The sequence below is a fragment of the Lampris incognitus genome, chromosome 3 (genome assembly GCF_029633865.1).
Source record: "Lampris incognitus isolate fLamInc1 chromosome 3, fLamInc1.hap2, whole genome shotgun sequence".
Taxonomy (NCBI): domain Eukaryota; kingdom Metazoa; phylum Chordata; class Actinopteri; order Lampriformes; family Lampridae; genus Lampris; species Lampris incognitus.
In genome coordinates, this window is record NC_079213.1 from 99,237,298 (window position 1) to 99,255,602 (window position 18,305).

The following is an 18,305-nucleotide window of genomic DNA, read 5'->3' on the forward strand; positions in this document are numbered from 1 at the left end:
GTTCAAATGAGAATCATGGCCAGACTAAAGACAGTCAAGCCCTGGGCTCAGCTTCCACGACTCAGTGACAAAGTACCACCACAAAACCTGCTTGTGAATGTGAAAACAGCCTTATGCAATATCTCGATTGCCACCTTAACAGAGATAGAGCTTGTTTAAGCCACTGCAACCGTAATCCTGGAGATGCTTTGGTATAGGGCTAAGAACACAGGTCACCAACAGTACCCTCCATGAAAAAGAAGACTGGAAGCCAAGATCAAAGCAGCATGGAGAGATGCTAGCCAGTTAACAGAAGTGCAGGAAGCTGTGATGAAAGACAGGCCCTGGTTGAAGAAGTTCAGCAAGGTGTCCATAAGTAAAGCCCTGGAAACTACCAAACAAAGGCTCACAGCTCTGGCTGCTGGGCTGAAGAGATACACTAGAGAAACAGAAATCAAAAGAGTAAATGGCCTGTTCCTCAAATAACCACCCAAAGTGTACTCCCAGCTGCAGAGTAACAGGGAAACAACATCACCCAGTGGCTATTGGACACAAGACTACAAGAAAGCCTACGATTCAATGCCCCACACATGGTTACTGGAGTGCTTGGCACTATACAAAGCCAACAGGACACTAATAGCCTTCATCAAGAACTAAATGCAGCAGTGGAAAACACTTGAGGCCAACTCAAAGACAATCACACAGGTAACCATCAAATGTGGCATATACCAAGGTGATGCACTATCCTCACTGCTGTTCTACATAGGGTTGAACCCCCTCAGTCAGATCATCACAAAGAGTGGATTATGGATACAGGTTCAGAAGTGAAGTTAACATCAGCCACCTCCTACACATGTATGACACCAACCTATATGCCAGGAATGAGCAAGACAGTGACTCGCTGATCCACCTCACCAGGATCTACAGCGACGACATCGGGATATCATTCGGACTGGACAAGTGCGGTCAAATGGCGGCAAAAAGAGGAAAGGCGGTGAGAACTGAAGGGGTTGAATTACCAAATGGCAGGATAACAGACACACAGGACAGTTACAAGTACCTGGGTATTCCACATGCAAATGGAAACCACAAGAAGGCAGCAAGAAGGTAAGCTACAGCCAAACACCTCCAGAGAGTGAGGCAGGTCCTGAGGAGCCAGCTCAATGGGAAGAATAAGATCCAACCCATCAACACATATGCCCTACCAGTCATCATATACCCAGCTGGAATAATAAGCTGGCCAAAGGAGGAGGTAAAAGCCACAGATATCAGCACACAGAAACTCATCACAACGCCCGTAGGATTCCACTCAAAGTCCAGCTGCCTCAGACTATACGATAAGCGAAAAGATGGGGGGTGAGGGCTAGTGAATGTCAGAGCCACTATCCGGGAATAAAAAGGAACATCCATGAGTACATTGTAAAGAAGGCCCCCCAGGACGAACTGCTAAGTACCTGAGGCAGCAGAAGACAGAGAGTGGGGAGAAATAAGAAGATGAGGTATCACTGAAGACTAAGTCCCTCCATGGGATGTACCATCAACAGATAGAAGACATGGCTGATATCAAGAAATCCTAGCAGTGGCTAGAAAAGGTTGGACTGAAGGACAGCACAGAGGCTCTGATCATAGCAGCATAAGAACAGGCACTCAGAACCAGATCGGTTGAAGCAGGGGTCTACCACACCAGACAAGACCTAAGATGCAGGCTTTGCAAAGACACCCTGAGACAGTCCAGCACTTAGTAGCAGGGTATAAAATGCTAGCTGGTAAAACATACACTGAAAGGCATAACCAAGTGGCTGGGATGGTGTACAGGAACATTTGTACTGAATACAGACTGGAAGTCCCCAAGTCCAAATAGGAGACATCGCCAAAGGTGATTGCAAATGGCAGCACTAAGATCCTGTGGGACTTCAAGTTCCAGACTGACAAGCAGGTGCTGGCTACCCAACCAGACATTGTGGTGGTTGACAAGGAACAGAAGACAGCAGTAGTGATCAATGTAGCAATCCTGAGCAACGGCAACATCAGGAAGAAAGAGCATGAGAAGCTACAGAAATACCAAGGTGAAATCCACAGTAGTCCCAGTGGTAATAGGAGCACTAGGGGCTGTGACATCCAAACTGGGAGAGTGGCTCCAGCAGATTCCAGAAACAACATCTGAGGTCTCTGTCCATAAGAGTACGGTCCTAGGAGCAGCTAAGATACTGCACAAAACCCTCAAACTCCCAGGCCTCTGGTAGAGCTCATACACCACCCAAAAAGAGTGAGGGAGAAATACATATAAAAACACATTTAACGAAAATGCCAGGGTAATCTAGGACATCATTTATCTATTTTTGGATGTTCAATGATCTATAAAAGTACCTCTGCTCCTCTAATGAAGAAGCTCCTAATCCAAATGTTCCTTTGTTTTCTTAATTGCATATACGGATTTGTGTTTATTTTCAGTTCTGTGCGCATAAGCAGCACATGCACCTCCCTTTACCTGTAGCAATGATATACAAAGCCAATTACAGAATATCCACCGAGAGGCAGCCTTGCTCTCTCACCATAGACAATCTTTTTGTATTACATCAGAACAGGGATGGTCAATTCACAAAATCCAAAAGTCGGATTTTGATGCAAGTACCTCTTTAAAGAGATACTTGCACCAAAATCCGACTTTTCCTGTTCTTAATCGATGTAAGGAGTGTGGATGTGATCGATGAGACAAATAGCAGCCCTAAAAATCACATTTATGGTCAGACGAGAGATATCGGCGGCCAAGTAACTGATTTCCAGTTGACGAAAATGTGGTAACTAGGGGCGTCACGAATTATCATTAGCACAGAGGGCGTGTCCGTAGCGGGACCCTATAAAAACGGAGACGCCCCCTTTCGGCTCGAAGGAATACGGCTGTATTGGCGGAGCAACATATTCGTGAGGCGAGTAGTCAACTTCCACTGAGAAAGAGGAATCGTCTTCCACTTCCACATCCTCAACCTCAAAGCTGCTGTCGGTGGTCTCGTCGCTCGCCATTTTTTTGTAAAGTGACGACAGAGCTGTCGCCAGTGATTTCTCGTTTCCCTACGGCAAGCGGCACGCGGTTTAGCCCCAGTGTTTAGCCCACTCAGCCACACCCACACAACCACCCTGAATTTCAGTAGCCAATAGCTACGAAATCATAAAACCACACCTACCTTTCGGTTGTAATTCAACCCACCCTTGTTAAAAAATGTGCTCAGAAACAGCATGAAAGTATCTCTTAAAAAAAAATCATTTCCCTTCATCCCAGCCTGCTTCTAAACATGACTGTCGCATCATCCTCTATCACCACCACCCCCCCCTTTCTCTGCTGCCACTGTGACATGCATCACCCCCCCCAACCCCCATCCATTTCATCACACCAGTTTTGCTCCTCTGCAGAAACACCTCACCCTTTCTCTGTACCCATCCCCCCAATTGTCTCCCCTCTCTGCTGGCTCAAGTCACTGCCCACCCAACGGCAGAGAGATTCATCAAAGCAACCTGGGCGCCTCAGTCAAGGCAGCCAGATGCACACACGCGCATGCAGGCTCACAGCAACACATTGGCACACAAACAAACGAGGACTCACTTCAGCACCTCACTGTAAGAATGAATTGGCTGGGCGATTACCTCCATCACGTTAATAGCCTACCACTCAGTTTCGGGTTCCTTTCTTATTTGCCTTGCTTTCGAAATGATCACTTTTTTTCTAGATGATCAGTTAGGTATGACTCAAAGTCATGGGAAAGGCATGATGACAGGGCCAGGCTAAATGTGTCCGTATATGCCAACCCAACTAACAAAATGTTCTCCAGGGCTCAAAGTCCCACTAAAGACGATTATATATTATTGTGAACTAATTAGTTTAGGCCAAATTTGAATTCCACCCCTCTCAAGGCATCGCCAAATGTTTCCCCCCCAAAAAAATCACGATTCAGTTTAAACTGACAAGCACCAAACTACTAGCAACTGTTAAGACAAACCTTCTCCACGTTTTCTACGGTGAAGTCCAGGGCGTCCGTTGCGGCTGCTATCCTGCCCGGCGTCTCCATATCGGAGCTGTCAAAGGACCACAGACAGCAGCGACAAATTCAGGGAAATAGCCAACGTTGAGTTACCTTTCCGACTTATAACGTCTCCATAAGATTCCTCACACTACTTTTTTGAAATCTATGAACTGGACAGAGTAACAAACATTTTCTCTCGGAATAACGACAAAACCCCTTAGCTAGCCCCTTAGCTAACCGGCAAGCTAACATTAGCCCCCTTCGCTAGCTCGCTCGCACTGTTCCGCACACAACAACGGCCAGCGCTGCGATGCTAACGCGAATTAGCTAGAAACGCACGTAACGTTATCCTAGCGCCCAATCCGGTCATGACGGAAACGCTACGTACTTTTTCCTTGGAAAAATACGACGGCGCTCGACAAATTTTTTTTTTAAACCTCTCCGTTTAGCGGCGACGTAGGAACGATGTAGACGCTTTTCAGCCTCTGTGCCGTCTAGTCACCTCTGCCCAATTAGACGCCGCTCGTCGTTCCTCGAACAACGTCAGGGTGGTAGAGGCAGTACCACCGCTCACAGTGATGCCAGTTTGCATGTCACCTTATATTCGTTAGACCAAACCAACCCATAAATGTGAAGGACCCCCCCTCCCAAAAAATACAAGATTGACAGGGAACGATTTGTTTTTTTAACAGCTGTCACTCTTGTCTATCGGTCATCATTAAGCTTAGAGGGTGTTCAAAGTTGCTCCTTCCATGCCTGCCTGAAGCGTTTCTGATATAGTTTACGTACAATAGTTTCTCTAGAAATGACTTGCGGAAATTGTTCCTCATTAATTCGTGTTGTAATTTCCCAAAATCTGAGGACGTCTACCTCGCTTCTGGACCCGATTAAAGAGCCACGGCGCAACAGCGCCTCCCCGCGGCTCTTCTGAGATATTACATCAAAAAATAAAAACGCCCTGTTATGTCATCGTATTTATTACTGGACAACTTTCATGCAAAAGAAAAGTGCCTAGCTTCAGGAGGACAGGACAGTCACTAATAACAATATCATAATGCCGAACAATACTCAGTCATGCTTTTTTCCCCCCTTTGGAGTGACAAGCATGAATAGCATGTTGTCGTGCTGTGATGATTTGTGTCGGTTTAATCATTTCTATCATTTGACTACATATTGATTAGGTGGTCCATTATGCTTCCCAAACCGATGCCAGTACATCTCTCTACAGCCTTAACACCATTTGGCAAAGAGTCAATTACGCCTCGACAGTTTTTTTGTCCCCCCCCGTTATGTTGTACAGCCTACGTATGTGCGTCAGGGTGTACTGATGCATCGTGCAGACGGATTCGGACACCAGTGACTCAGATGGGGAACACGTGGCAGTGTATTTGAGAGACGGGGGGGGGGGAAGCCCACTCAGTCAGGATACTCGCTGAACAGTGCTGTGGGACGCTGACTCTCCTCGAGCCACGCACGCAGAGAGACTGAGATTGCACACGGTCGGGATCTAAACAAGTTAATTAGGTTGGGGGGGAACCGAGGTGAATGAAAGGAAGGAGTGGACCCGGAGACGTTATTTTCTTCGCCGTGTATTCAAAAGGACAGGGATGGAAACGCAACTCCTGGTCGCGCTTTGTGCGCTGCTGGTCTTTTACTCCGGTTCTGTTGTACCCAGTAGGTGATTCTTACTTGGCTTACGATTTTCTCCTTATAAAGATTGTTATGATTGCTGTATGCGGTTTTACTGTCGAGTTGTATGCCAGCATGATGTGCCATGTTTCAGTGTCTCTTTCTCTTTGACACACACACACACATTCTTGTACTTCTATTTTTGTAAGGACCCCTCATTGACTACTTTCAAGCCCCCCCTCCCCCAACCATAACATTAACCATCAGAACTACAGCCCTTACCCTTACTTTAAACCTAACCCTAATTCTAAATTTAACCGTAACCCCAAAATCCTAACCCTAAACTAGAAACTTAGAAATGAGGACTGGCCTCGCTTTGCAAAAAAAAAGTGCTCATTCTGATGGTCAGAATACTCACATTGGACCTCACAAAAATAGAAGTACAACAATGTACACTCAAGCAGATCTTACCCGTCTTCATAGGTGACCCGTGGTTCTTGCCTGCCCTGAGACAGATTTATTGGGTGTTTTTTTTTTACTTTGTTACCGAATCAGTCAGACTGCATTGTGTACTGATTATAACCAGGCAGTAAACTGTCAGATAAACGTGTCCCTCGCTGTTACAAGAGAATAAGAGGGCAACAGGACGTACGTCTGCGTTTCTTTTGTGTCGCTTAATTCAACCGCCCAAGTCTTTTATATACTAACAAGATCATGATTTCCCCAGACCCAAGATCTCACATCCGTCCGCCCCACCTCCTCGTTTCACCGCTTTGTTCCACTCTCTACTTCAGGTCCTACTTTCTGTTTTAGTAATTTCGTCCCCTTTTTAAGATGAAACACCTCTGTTTAATTCTCGCCTTTAACACGTTATCCTCTCGTCCCACTTCATATCATACCCCCCCCCGCGCCTTCATATCATCCCCCCCGCCCCCTTCCCTTTCTCACTTTCTGCCACCATGAGACTCAAAGCAACTTCATATTCTTCCTCCCCTTTCCTTCCTTACCTCGACACCCCCCCCGCCGCCCCCATTTCAGCCTTTTCATCAAGGCTTCTCGGATTAAAAGAAAATAAGACGTTTGACATTTTGTGAGGATTTCGGGCAACACTTCTCGCAAGTTGGTCTTCAAACCGAAACTCAAGCGAGCGGAGAGGGCTGGCGCGGTGTCCGCTCCGCTCCGCGACATCAGCCGCTGCTTGCGGTAAATGAGCGGAGCGGCGCGCCTTTAGATTAGTGAAACACGCGACTGTCTGCAGCACAACGACAGGTCGCCGGCTTGGTTTTAATTAGCTCCGCCAGTGTCCGTGGCCGACGGACGCTATTTAAGTGACGGTAGTGCAACGCAACTGGGTCGAGCTGACCCACGTGACTCCGCGGGGCACGTGACGGGAGCCACGGTAAGACGACAAAGAACGCCGAAGAAAACCGGAGGCGGGAGACGCAGACCAGATAGCAAAATTGCTGTGGCCCGGACCCGTCCCACACCCCACACTTTCATCCGGCCCACATACCGCGTGGAATGACGGCACTTGGGCGGCCCGCTCCTGTTTGCCAGATCTGGACCAGAACCAAGACATAGTATTGCCACATGTGCCACATATTTGCCAAAGGTGGCCCATATTTGTTTTGTGATATTTGGGCCATAGTCACCATTTACCACATGGGCCACTTCAGGGTCACATCCAGATTACATGTTGCCGGGAGCACCGCATCTTTGCCAAAAAAAAAAAGGCCCACATTTGATTTGGCATATTTGGGCCATATTTGCTATCATACATGTGGGCCACTTCAGGCTCACATCCATTTTGTCAGGGCCAGAAGAAGGCCATCAGTGCTGCATCATTGCCGAAAGTGGCCCACATCCAGATGCTACCTGGGAGTAAAGGCTAAGAGAGGTCACAAACTGAGGAAGGTCACAAACAGGACTGGCTGTTGGGCAGCCTGGGAGCAGAAGCAGCCAAGTTATCCAGTCAGGCATGCTTCGTACTGGAGAAGATTGAAGGAAAAAAAAATCAGAGGTCTGTTTGTGACAATGGGTCACAAACAGACCTCTGAAATAAATGGACGTGAAAAGGGCGAGGGCAGCACGGTACCCCCCTGCCACTTCAGCCCTGACCTCATCTTCTTCAGTTCATGCTCCTGTGGGAGAATCCATTCAGCTCATGCTTCCTCTCAGTCTGATTCACCCGAAAATTGTAGTCTTGTGCAGTAAAGCAGCAGCTATGCACTAGCCAATGCGATGAGCACACATTGTTCCCTTGACTTTTTGGGGGGGCATTTAGATGGATCTGACCAAAGAGCTTTTTTTCCTTTCTTTTTTTCTAACAGCCACTCTGCTTTGAGAATTGCTGTTTCCAGAGAAATGGTTGGTTGTTCCTCTGACTGCCAGGGTCAAAAAGTGAACTAAAGCTATTTCCCCAGGTACATGCAGTATTGGCCTGGTGTAAAAAAAAGTGTAAGACCCCCATAATATGTGAGTATGTGCAGACTGGAAACAGTAGTCCCCTTTATATACAGGTATCTTATATGCCCTCTACTCACTCTCTCTCTCTCACACACACACACACACACACACACACAATCTCTCTCTCTCACACACACATACACCATCTCTGTCTCTCTGTCTCTCTCTCTCACACACACACCAATTTTTTCTCTCCCTTTCGTTCCCTCTCACACACTCTCTCTCTCTCACACACTATCTCGCTCACTCTCTCTCTCTGTCTGTGTATGTGTCTCTCACTCACAGACGCACGCACTATTTTCTCTCCCTTGCTCTCACTCTCTCTCGCTGTGTGTGACTCTCTTTCTCTCTCTCTCACACACACATACACTATCTTGCTCTCTCTTACACACAAACACAGAAAGAGAGAGAGAGAGAGAGACTCACTACTCCAGCACTTGACCTAAGCAGTCCCAATCGAGCTAGCTGTAAGCAAATGAACAAGGCCTACATTGTACAGCCAAGCACCTCCGCCTATTTATGAGTATGTGTGTATCAATGTTTTAGTATATTGTGGCGTTTAAACGGGGCTCTTTGTGTGTGTGTGTGTGTGTGTGTGTGTGTGTGTGTGTGTGTGTGTGTGTGTGTGTATGCATGTTCCTGTGTGTTTGCACTGATGAGCTGAATGAGTGATAACAAGGATAATGGAAACCACCATGCCACTGTGTTACTGCAGGATAATGACATTACGCTATATTACGCCGGTGCTCTGGTCTTCATCAGACAGAGGCTGATGGAAACAGAAATTAAGTAAAGACAATTACAGGAGCTGTGGGATGTTAAAGAACATGGTAGAAGAAAGGAAAATTTCGAAGGTCTTCAGTAAAGTGCCATGACCTTAATAAAGGCTAGCAGTTACTAAGTGTGCTGTCATGGATACCATGCAAAGTAAAAGACAGATTTTTTTTTCTTTTTAGGCATTTTATACTCAAACTGCTTTATGTCAAAGTGTGTTATACAATTTTTTTTGGTTTTCAAGTGATTCTCTAGCTTCAATTGGCTGATTGTGGATCAGGGAACATGAAGGAGAACTGCACTTCATTTCTTCAACAAACCGCTATTAACACCACCATTGACAATGCTCAAATAACCTTCCCAGATCAATAATTGTTGAAAAATTCATGCCTGGCTAAGCGAGGTGCCAGTCAGCTGGCAATGACACATACACGGATAACAATTTGTCACTTTAATCTTATTATGACTTCTTCTTCTTCCTATGCAGTGCAAATATTAACTTTCGCTTCACAGTCAAAGGCAATGAAACCCTCAACCAAATGTATTTGAGAAAAAAGAAAGAAAGAATAAAGGACGGATTCTAAAATGCAAAAACATTTTGATTATTTGCAATTTCTCCCAAGTCTGGGTAGGGCAGAACAATATATCATGTCAGACTCGACCTTGGAGTGTGCAAATGTGCAATAGGATGCACTGTTAGAAAAACTGGGTCCCGTCAGCCATGTTAGGCTAAAACACTTATTCCTTGGTAGAAAACAAAATTGAGCGATGTCCACTTTTTATGATTACTTTTTGAAGAGATATATTGCAACGCATCTAACAAATTATATGATTTAGTGCGATGTAATAACTTCTTGGACAATTGCCTCTCTAAAATCACCCTAGTCATTACAACAGTGATAAATTCTCTGCAAATGGAGCTTTGAAAATTAATATATATATATATATATATATATATATATATATATATATATATATATATATATATATATATACACACACACACACACATACATACATACATACATACACATATATATATATATGTATGTATGTATGTATAAACATATAAACACATACATCTACATATACACACACACATACATATAAACATATATATTTTTCTGCTGGAATTATGTGCCTCCTTTTTAGTCTTCAATATTAAAACACACGTTGCAAAATAACAAAAATATCACAATATTTATTTTTTCCTTTTCAATATCATTCATCCCTAACCCCCATCAGGCCAGGCCCAAGCCCCTGCTGCTCCTGCCTCCTCCCCCACAGACAGGATCGGTGATGTAGGCTACACTGAGGTTCCTGACCTCCTCCCCACTAGTCCCAAGACTGCAGGACCTGCACTTAAAGCCAGCCTGGACTCACACGCCCCGCCCACACCGGAGGACTCTAACGACACCACCACTTCCAATGCCAGCAGTGGCACCAACGCTAAGGGCGGCAACGGCACGTCTACAGTCGAGGATGGGGCCGCTGTCCAACGCCTAAGCCCTCCTCAACCGACAAGCACTCAACACGATAGCAAAGACAACGGTAACTATGCAGCTGCTCGCACAAAAACATTTCTGCAGCATTATCCATCAATCATCCCGTGAAACGGTTATGGTACAGAAGCACGGTACAACACCCATTTGCTTCATCTTCACTTAACTTGGCTTAAGTGTTGATGCTGGGAGCGCCGGGCAGGCCAAGGTAACGCTACTGCCCCATTGTTCTTACTCCCTTTTGTGAGCGCTGTCGGTGGTGCAGTGTTGTAGCAACTCAGAAGAGTCTGGTAGGAAGCCCAGCAGCAGGTGGCTTACTGGTTCAAAGCTATATTTAACAAAGTTGTTGTCTCTGCTCTGCTGGTCCATGTAGGTCCATCCTGTTACAGGATTCAGGTGTTGACAGCTCATAATCTCTCTCTCTCTCCGTCTGTCTGTCTCTGTCTGTCTGTCTGTCTGTCTGTCTGTCTGTCTGTCTGTCTGTCTGTCTGTCTGTCTGTCTGTCTGTCTGTCTGTCTCTGCCTGCCTGTCTGCCTGTCTGTCTGTCTCTGTCTGTCTGTCTGTCTGTCTCGCTCTGTCTGTCTGTCTGTCTGTCTGTCTGTCTGTCTGTCTGTCTGTCTCTGTCTGTCTGTCTGTCTTTCTCGCTGTCTGTCTGTCTCTCTCTGTGTCTGTCTGTCTGTCTCTCTCTCTCTCACACACACACACACACACGGGCTGGTAAAAGACAGGTATGGGGCTGAAGCACAGACGACGGGACGAGACAGACGAGTAAGACAGGCATAGCAGGGAGTAAGCATGGCTAGATGTGATCGATTTAGAGAAGAGAAAAGCAAAACACAGCACTGCAGCCACCACGGAGGTGAATCAGAGGGTGTTGGAGATGGAGGCAGCATGATTAAATGCTGCATGACTTCTCACAAGGGGATGAGAAAGGTGGCAACCTGATACACTTCCCAGAAACAGTCTCTTCGCTCCCTCGCTCACACACACAAATGAAAACTTACACACACACACACACACACACACATGAATATTGGTTTGCATATTAGACATGTAGCACACATTCTTCGTCGCTTTTGTTGTGAAAATCTTATTAGAAGATCATTTGCATGTGTAAAGTTTAATTGTCTGCACTTCCTGCTGTACAGTCATGCATTTGCAGACAGCAGGCATGCACTCCAACTGGTCCTGTCGAGGTTCATATGAACTACGCACAAATGGCAAAAGGGGAAACGTCACGTTAGCGGAACATATCATGTCTTCAAAGATTGTCTCTCTTCCTTTTTCTTTTTGCAGCCACCGGCACAGACCCTCCTGCTCCTCCTACCTTTCCAAATAAAGATGTTAACCTGACGGAGCAGTCCTTACCACAGCCCCGACTTCCACCTTCCGAGAACCACACGACCACCCGACACACTCCCCTCACCGCCACCAATGCCAGCCTCCCAAACAAGGCTCACACAACCACTGCACCGATCCTTCTGACAGCACCAGCTCAGAACACTCAGCCCTCCACCCACCCGGACGAGCGTCTCCACCCGACCTCTCCCCCTAGCCATTCCAATCAACCCTCTACCCGCCACCCCAAGTCTCAGTCGACCCCCGGACATGTGCCGTCGAGTACGTCACACCGCACACAGCCCGAGACTATAATTACCATCGTCACCGAGCCCAGTTTGACCTCTAGCACCGACCCGCCTCATGAGATCACCGATTTCCACCAGCCACCCCGTGCCACGCCACACGGCAACCAGCTCCCCAGGGCGTCCAGTCCAGCCCCCCCCGAGCTCACCTCCGCCCCAGCGAGCAACCCCTCTGCCCAGGCCAAAGCCCACGCTGACATCCCATCCCAGCTCAATGTGGGGGGCGATGGTAAGTGGATTGATTTTTGTGTATTTTTCTTCTTTCTTTTTTTTTTTCTCGTTTGAATAGAAATTTGCTTTGGAAAATCCTCTGTCAGGATATTGACACAGCCAAAACCCAACTGGCTTCACAACAAAGGCAACGCTGTTCTTTGTTTTCCAGCACAAGCCAGCCCTTGCCTCTACACACATAAACGGGCATGTTCATGCACATACACACACACACACACACACACACACACACACACACACACACACACACACACACACACCAAACCATGCTCTCCCTATCTACATCTTCTAAAAGTGCCGTCACCACCAACCACTCGACAATCACTCCACTGTTGGGGAGAGGGACACAGACAGTCATGGGACCAGGCCCAGAACATTCTCCCTCTTTCTCTCTGTTCTTCTCTCTGTTTGGCTGGCAAATAGTTCATATACTATGTATTAACATAACTTTTATTTTATTGCCCGTCCCCTTTCCCTCAAGAGGCATTTTCCCAAGGCCGTCTGTGCAAATGAAAAAAAATGTCCTTAATTGACCTGCCCAATTGAAAAAAAAGAAAGAATTAAATGTAAAGAAAGATAAAGCTCTGCTTTTCTCCCTCTGTGGTTTTATTAGGTTCAGCTTGGCAGTCTGCCTCCCTTAGTTAGCTGGAAAAAGGGAGAGTGCTCACGATTATGTGGTTATCGTTGCTTTGTGGGATCAAGCAAGTCTCTCATAGCAACGTCCATACATACAAAAACACAGAAACATACCCATATATCTGCACATATAGCTGCATATATCTGCATATATGTGCACATATATCTGCATTTATGTGCACATATGTGCAGACGTGCATGTACATAAACATGCATTGACATAAAAAATTGGCCGTGATGTTCGTAGTGATCATCCACAGCGCTCCCAGAGAAAACACAAACATACAATGTTTATGAAACAAATGGAGAAAGTAAACCCAGGAACAAAACAACATCTCCATGTCAGGGCTATGGGCTTAGATGCCGGGCTAGATTGGGGAAGATTCCAGATAAACACGTTTCGTCTGCTATTCCAAGCTAAACACGCTACAGTAGTACCTGTTTCTTTTTGCACCCTTTTTATTCATTTTCATGTTTGCATTGTTATTTCAACTTTTTCTGCTGTTCTGACCATGTTTAGACGGACCAGAGCCGCTGTGACGTTGTACATTATTATGTTGTGGTAGGTTCAGCATTGTTATCTGCACTGCTGACAGTATGTCCTATGTTTTATTCAGCAACAGTGGGTCACGAAACCCCGACCTTAGATCCCCTCTTGGCTGGCCTGGTGTCAGCCTTCATCATCACCGCTGTCATCATTACCCTTCTCCTCTTCCTCAAACTGCGCCGAAGAGACAACCAGCCTGAGTTTCGCAGGCTGCAGGACCTGCCTATGGTGAGCAGCACATCTAAGACATCTAGACAGCGCTATCGTTTTTTTCCCCCTCGCTGTCGCCACAAGTTCTCGTAGATGTTTTTTTTTAAAGCTTTATTTCCATTAGCACACATTAACTGGCAGTTCCATCCATCCATTATCCAAACCGCTTATCCTGCTCTCAGGGTTGCGGGGATGCTGGAGCCTATCCCAGCAGTCACTGGGCAGCTAACATTGCAAAACAAAATCACCTTGAGATTGGGCTTCACTTGACATACATGGACATATAGTTGAAGCAACACCATACAAAAACAGAACACATACATTTATATATAGTATATATATATACACACACACACACACACACACAAAAATTTTCATCAAAACAGTAAAATGCAAGATTCCTAACCAAGGTAATCAATAATTAATGTCCATCTCCTTTTAAAAATAGGCAGATTGGCGTCTGGGTAACATAGCGGTCTATTCTGTTGCCTACTAACACCAGGATCACTGGATTGAATCCCAATCCCCATGTTGCCTCCGGCTTGGTTGGGCGTCCCTACAGACACAATTGGCCGTGTCTGCGGGTGGGAAGCCAGATGTGGGTATGTGTCCTGGTCGCTGCACTAGTGCCTCCTCTGGTCGGTTGGGGCGCCTGTTCGGGGGGGGGAGGACTGGGGGGAATAGCATGATCCTCCCATGCGCTACATCTCCCCGGCGAAACTCCTCATTGTCAGGTGAAAAGAAGCGGCTGGCAACTCCACATGTATCAGTGGAGGCATATGGTAGTCTGCAGCCCTCCCCAGATAAGCAGAGGGTGTGGGGCAGCGACTGGGGCAGCTCGGAGGAGTGGGGTAATTGGCCAGATACAATTGGCAATTGGGGAGAAAAAGGGAGGAAACCCCCCCCCCCCACAAAAACAGGCAGATTTAGTTGACATGTGCTCCATCGTGTAAACATGTTTGACTCTTCATAACTATTGAACAATTGTGGGAGGGTTAGGCTTCATCCATTAATAGCAATTAGCAACCACCAACAAAATATGCAGCATACAACACTGGTCCGGTGTTCGGGTAATACTTCCAATAAGAAGAATGTCCGTCTCCAGAACTTTCTCTATTTCTTTGACGTTTTTCGAAAATGTCTGTATTTCCGGGGAGTCCTAAATATTACCGACCATACTAGGGTTTCTCCAACATTTGTTGGTAGAACAGTTTTTAAAGCTGTCAGCCGGGTCCTAAAAACCTCGTTTTAACCTTCCAGTCAGATTGTTTCCATAGCTGGCTCCCGACCACCTGTCACATCTAGAACATAGACATCATCGTCCGCCACTGTAGTCATCCCGCTCCCTTTGTCCTATGATATGTAGAGTTACCTGACATGTCTACCATTAGCTTTTTGTAAATATGGGATATTTGTATTTTTGTTGATGCAAGGTGTTCAAACAGATGGATAAAATGGCTTTCGAAATTGGCTGGTTCTCTTTTAATATTATCCCAGTCTGTATTTTTTTTTGTGATATAGTGTCTAACTTGTAGATATCTATTTGAGTCACTCAAGGATAAGGCAAACTTGTCTTGATTCCCATCATACAGTTGGTTAATTGTACTCAGCCCATTCCCAGCCCATCTTTTTTTTTCTCCCCAATTGTACTTGGCCAATTACCCCGCTCTTCCAAGCCGTCTCGGTCACTGCTCCACCCCCTCTGCAGATCCGGGGAGGGTTGCAGACTACCACATGCCTCCTCTGATACATGTGGAGTCGCCAGCCGCTTCTTTTTACCTGACAATGAGGAGTTTCGCTGGGGGGACGTAGCGCATGGGAGGATCACGCTATTCCCCCTAGTTCCCCCTCTCCCCCAAACAGGCGCCCTGACCGACCAGAGGAGGCGCAAGTGCAGCGACCAGGACACATACCCACATCTTGGCTTCTCACCCGCAGACATGGACAATTGTGTCTGTAGGGACGCCCGACCAAGCCGGAGGTAACACGGGGATTCAAACTGGCGATCCCCGTGTTGGTAGTCAATGGAATTGACCGCTACACTACCCGGACACCCTCTAGCCCATCTTTTATAAGTTTTATCACACATGGATGGGAGAAACTCTACATTTCCTACTATGGGCATGGCCCGTGGCAGCTCTGAGATGTTTTTAAAGCCCAAAAGGGAGATTTAGCGTCACAGTCAGTCAGCCTTCACATTTTCCCTCTTGGTTGTGATGCACATTCAAAATATTAAATCATCTTTTAGGTTGAAATGCTTCAGACATGATAAACAAGTGTAGATTGATATCTAAAGGCAAGTTGAGCAATGCATGGTTGTCTGGCTGTTAAGTTCTCTTTGTTCCATGTGCAGGACGACATGATGGAGGACACCCCATTGTCCATGTACAGCTACTGACGGAGGAGAAACTGACCTACCGGAGCCTGCAGAGTCTCCTTCAGTCTAGTACCATGCCTCAGAAAAGTCAAGCCAGCTCTCCTTTACTCCCTCTGTACCAACGAGAGAGTCGTGGGTAGGTGGAAGCAGCGGACGGAGATCCCATTGCTTTCACTTACCCAGCGTTTCCAATCATTACAGATGTAAGGAAGGAGGTGATGGAGGAAGCCCCACTGGACAAATTAGGACATCACCAATGTTGGGGTCCCCACCTGTCACCCACCCCAATGTTGGTATCTCCAATTATTAATTGGGCCACGCACAGCACCATATTCAACAACATTTTCATTTCAGAAGAAATTACCTTTTATATTCCACCACGGTGTAGTTCCCGGGATCATAGAGTAAATCTCGACTTCCTCAGGGTCGATAAAGGTAGGTTGACCCACATTTACTATCATCACCCAGCATCGGTGGTATCCCTCACTAGGATGGCTCAGGTTCGACTTTCCCCGTTAAACGCTGATGTGGAGGTAGTGTGCCCTTTTCCTCGTTCGGTTAATGTTAAGAATTAGGACTTTGTAGGATGATGATCCACACTAGAGGCCAGCCTTTCCCCAGAGGCCCTGCCACTGGTCTGGTTTAGAGGCCAGGCAAATGGGCAAGTAGCATGAAGGCTAAAGACCTTGATATGAGTGTTAATAAGGTTGCACTTTATGTTTTAAGGCATGGAAGATTTGGAACAATTATCCTGTGTCCATGTCTGTGTGAGATACAGTTGCGTGTGTGTGTGTGTGTGTGCACGTGTGTATGTGTGTGACTGTGTGTGTGTGTGTGTGTGTGTGTGTGTGTGTGTGTGTGTGTGTGTGTGTGCAGGTATATGAATTCATATTTGTTTTTTTTGGGAAGGTTTGGATGGGGGTATTTAAGTTTTTGGTTTTTTTTCTTCTCCTTTCTATGTTGAAGGTCCTGCTGTCTTGAGGCCTTGGTTTGACATTTACTGTGCACCTTTATGTTTCATTGCTGGGGCCGCTAGTTCGAGAGCGAGAGAGAGCGCCTTACACAGGGTATAGGAAACGCTCTTGTTTGCGTACCTAACACGTCATTATTTCGCTCATATTCAAACCCTTTAGATGTCACTTTTCCTACTCATTCCCTTTTGCTGTGGTTTCAATCCCATACACACACACACACACACACACACACACACAACGACAGCCACAACCCAGGGTGGTGCTCTGACTTGCCCGGGTTTTAAGAATAGCCCTGAGCATTCTCACTACCAGCCTGTCATTCATGTACTGACAGATTCAGACCAAAATCCGGCAGGTCTGCTTTCCATACAATGCAAGTATTGTCTTCTTTTTTTGTAAAGACTACTGATGGCTGAATGGTGACAGAACATGTCTTATCAAAATCTGCGTTGCGGCTGCTGTCTTGTGCTTCATTTGGTGTGCCGTTAGAGTTGAACAGCGGACATGGCATGAGGCTCGGCAAGGGTCCCTCCCGCCTTGCTACATTAGACGCCCGCGCATTAGACTGACGTCACAGCTCCCCACAAAAGTCTTTCTGGAGCAAATCCACAACACCAAATTTATTTTACCGACCACGTTGTATTTGCTCCGCATGTTTATGTAAACAAGAGGATGACCCATGTCTCTCCATTAACTACGTAGTCATCTTTGAACAAGGGGAGAACCGATGTATAAGCATTACATTTTTAAGGCTAGGGGTTAAAAACAAGTTTAGGGAATGAGGCTTAACCCCCCGCGATGATTTGAAATATAATCCTTACCGAGCAACGAACTAATCAGGTTGTAAATTATACGTCAGCTTTCCGACGTTGCACAGTGTTAAACAATGTCTCAATGCTGCCCCCCTTTTTGAAGTCCCTGTTACGAAGTGCCAAAAGTATCTCGATTGCAAAGTTTATGCTGTCTCTCGTGGACAACGAACACTTTTCTGGATGTTTTATGATTAAAAGATATTTTGAGGCCACCCTCTGTGCTTCTCTCCGATTCTTTTTTTTCTTTTCTTTTGTTACCTTGTCTTTTTTCCTCCCCAACGGGCTATACGCACACTCTCTTCCGCATTCCGGCTTGGCCAACCCGATCATTTCCGGGCAGTGCCGGAAGCGATTTGGACAACTGACAACGACAGCGCCGCAATGGCGTTATTCACTCGGTCTCCTCAAGATCTACAGGCCAACCTCTGTGCCTCTCTCCGACCCCCTTTCTTTTTTCCTCCCCAATTGTACTTGGCCAATCGACTCTGTTAACTGTAGTCCACTGACTT

At 46.3% G+C, this 18,305-nt stretch overlaps 2 protein-coding genes across 3 annotated transcripts in view; one reads left to right on the forward strand and one right to left on the reverse strand.

The window, feature by feature from the left end:
• LOC130109364 (importin-13-like) overlaps nucleotides 1-4,310 on the reverse strand; it is a 68,765-nt gene extending 64,455 nt beyond the window's left edge. Inside the window, exon 1 of the mRNA XM_056276237.1 lies at nucleotides 3,972-4,310. Coding sequence (XP_056132212.1) covers nucleotides 3,972-4,040 — 69 coding nt within the window. The 5' untranslated portion in view covers nucleotides 4,041-4,310. The remainder of the gene's footprint in view (nucleotides 1-3,971) is intronic.
• A 1,141-nt stretch (nucleotides 4,311-5,451) lies between these two features.
• On the forward strand, nucleotides 5,452-18,008 carry LOC130110414 (uncharacterized). 2 transcript variants are annotated; one of them, XM_056277503.1, is made up of 5 exons: nucleotides 5,452-5,669; nucleotides 10,110-10,415; nucleotides 11,663-12,238; nucleotides 13,494-13,651; nucleotides 15,987-18,008. In XM_056277503.1, the coding sequence occupies exons 1-5, from the start codon at nucleotides 5,603-5,605 to the stop codon at nucleotides 16,029-16,031; spliced, it is 1,152 nt and encodes a 383-aa protein (XP_056133478.1). In that variant the 5' UTR covers nucleotides 5,452-5,602; the 3' UTR covers nucleotides 16,032-18,008. The 2 variants fall into 2 exon arrangements, with proteins under 2 accessions (XP_056133478.1, XP_056133479.1); XM_056277504.1 differs by having other exon boundaries at nucleotides 13,500-13,651.
• The last annotated feature ends 297 nt before the right edge of the window (nucleotides 18,009-18,305 follow it).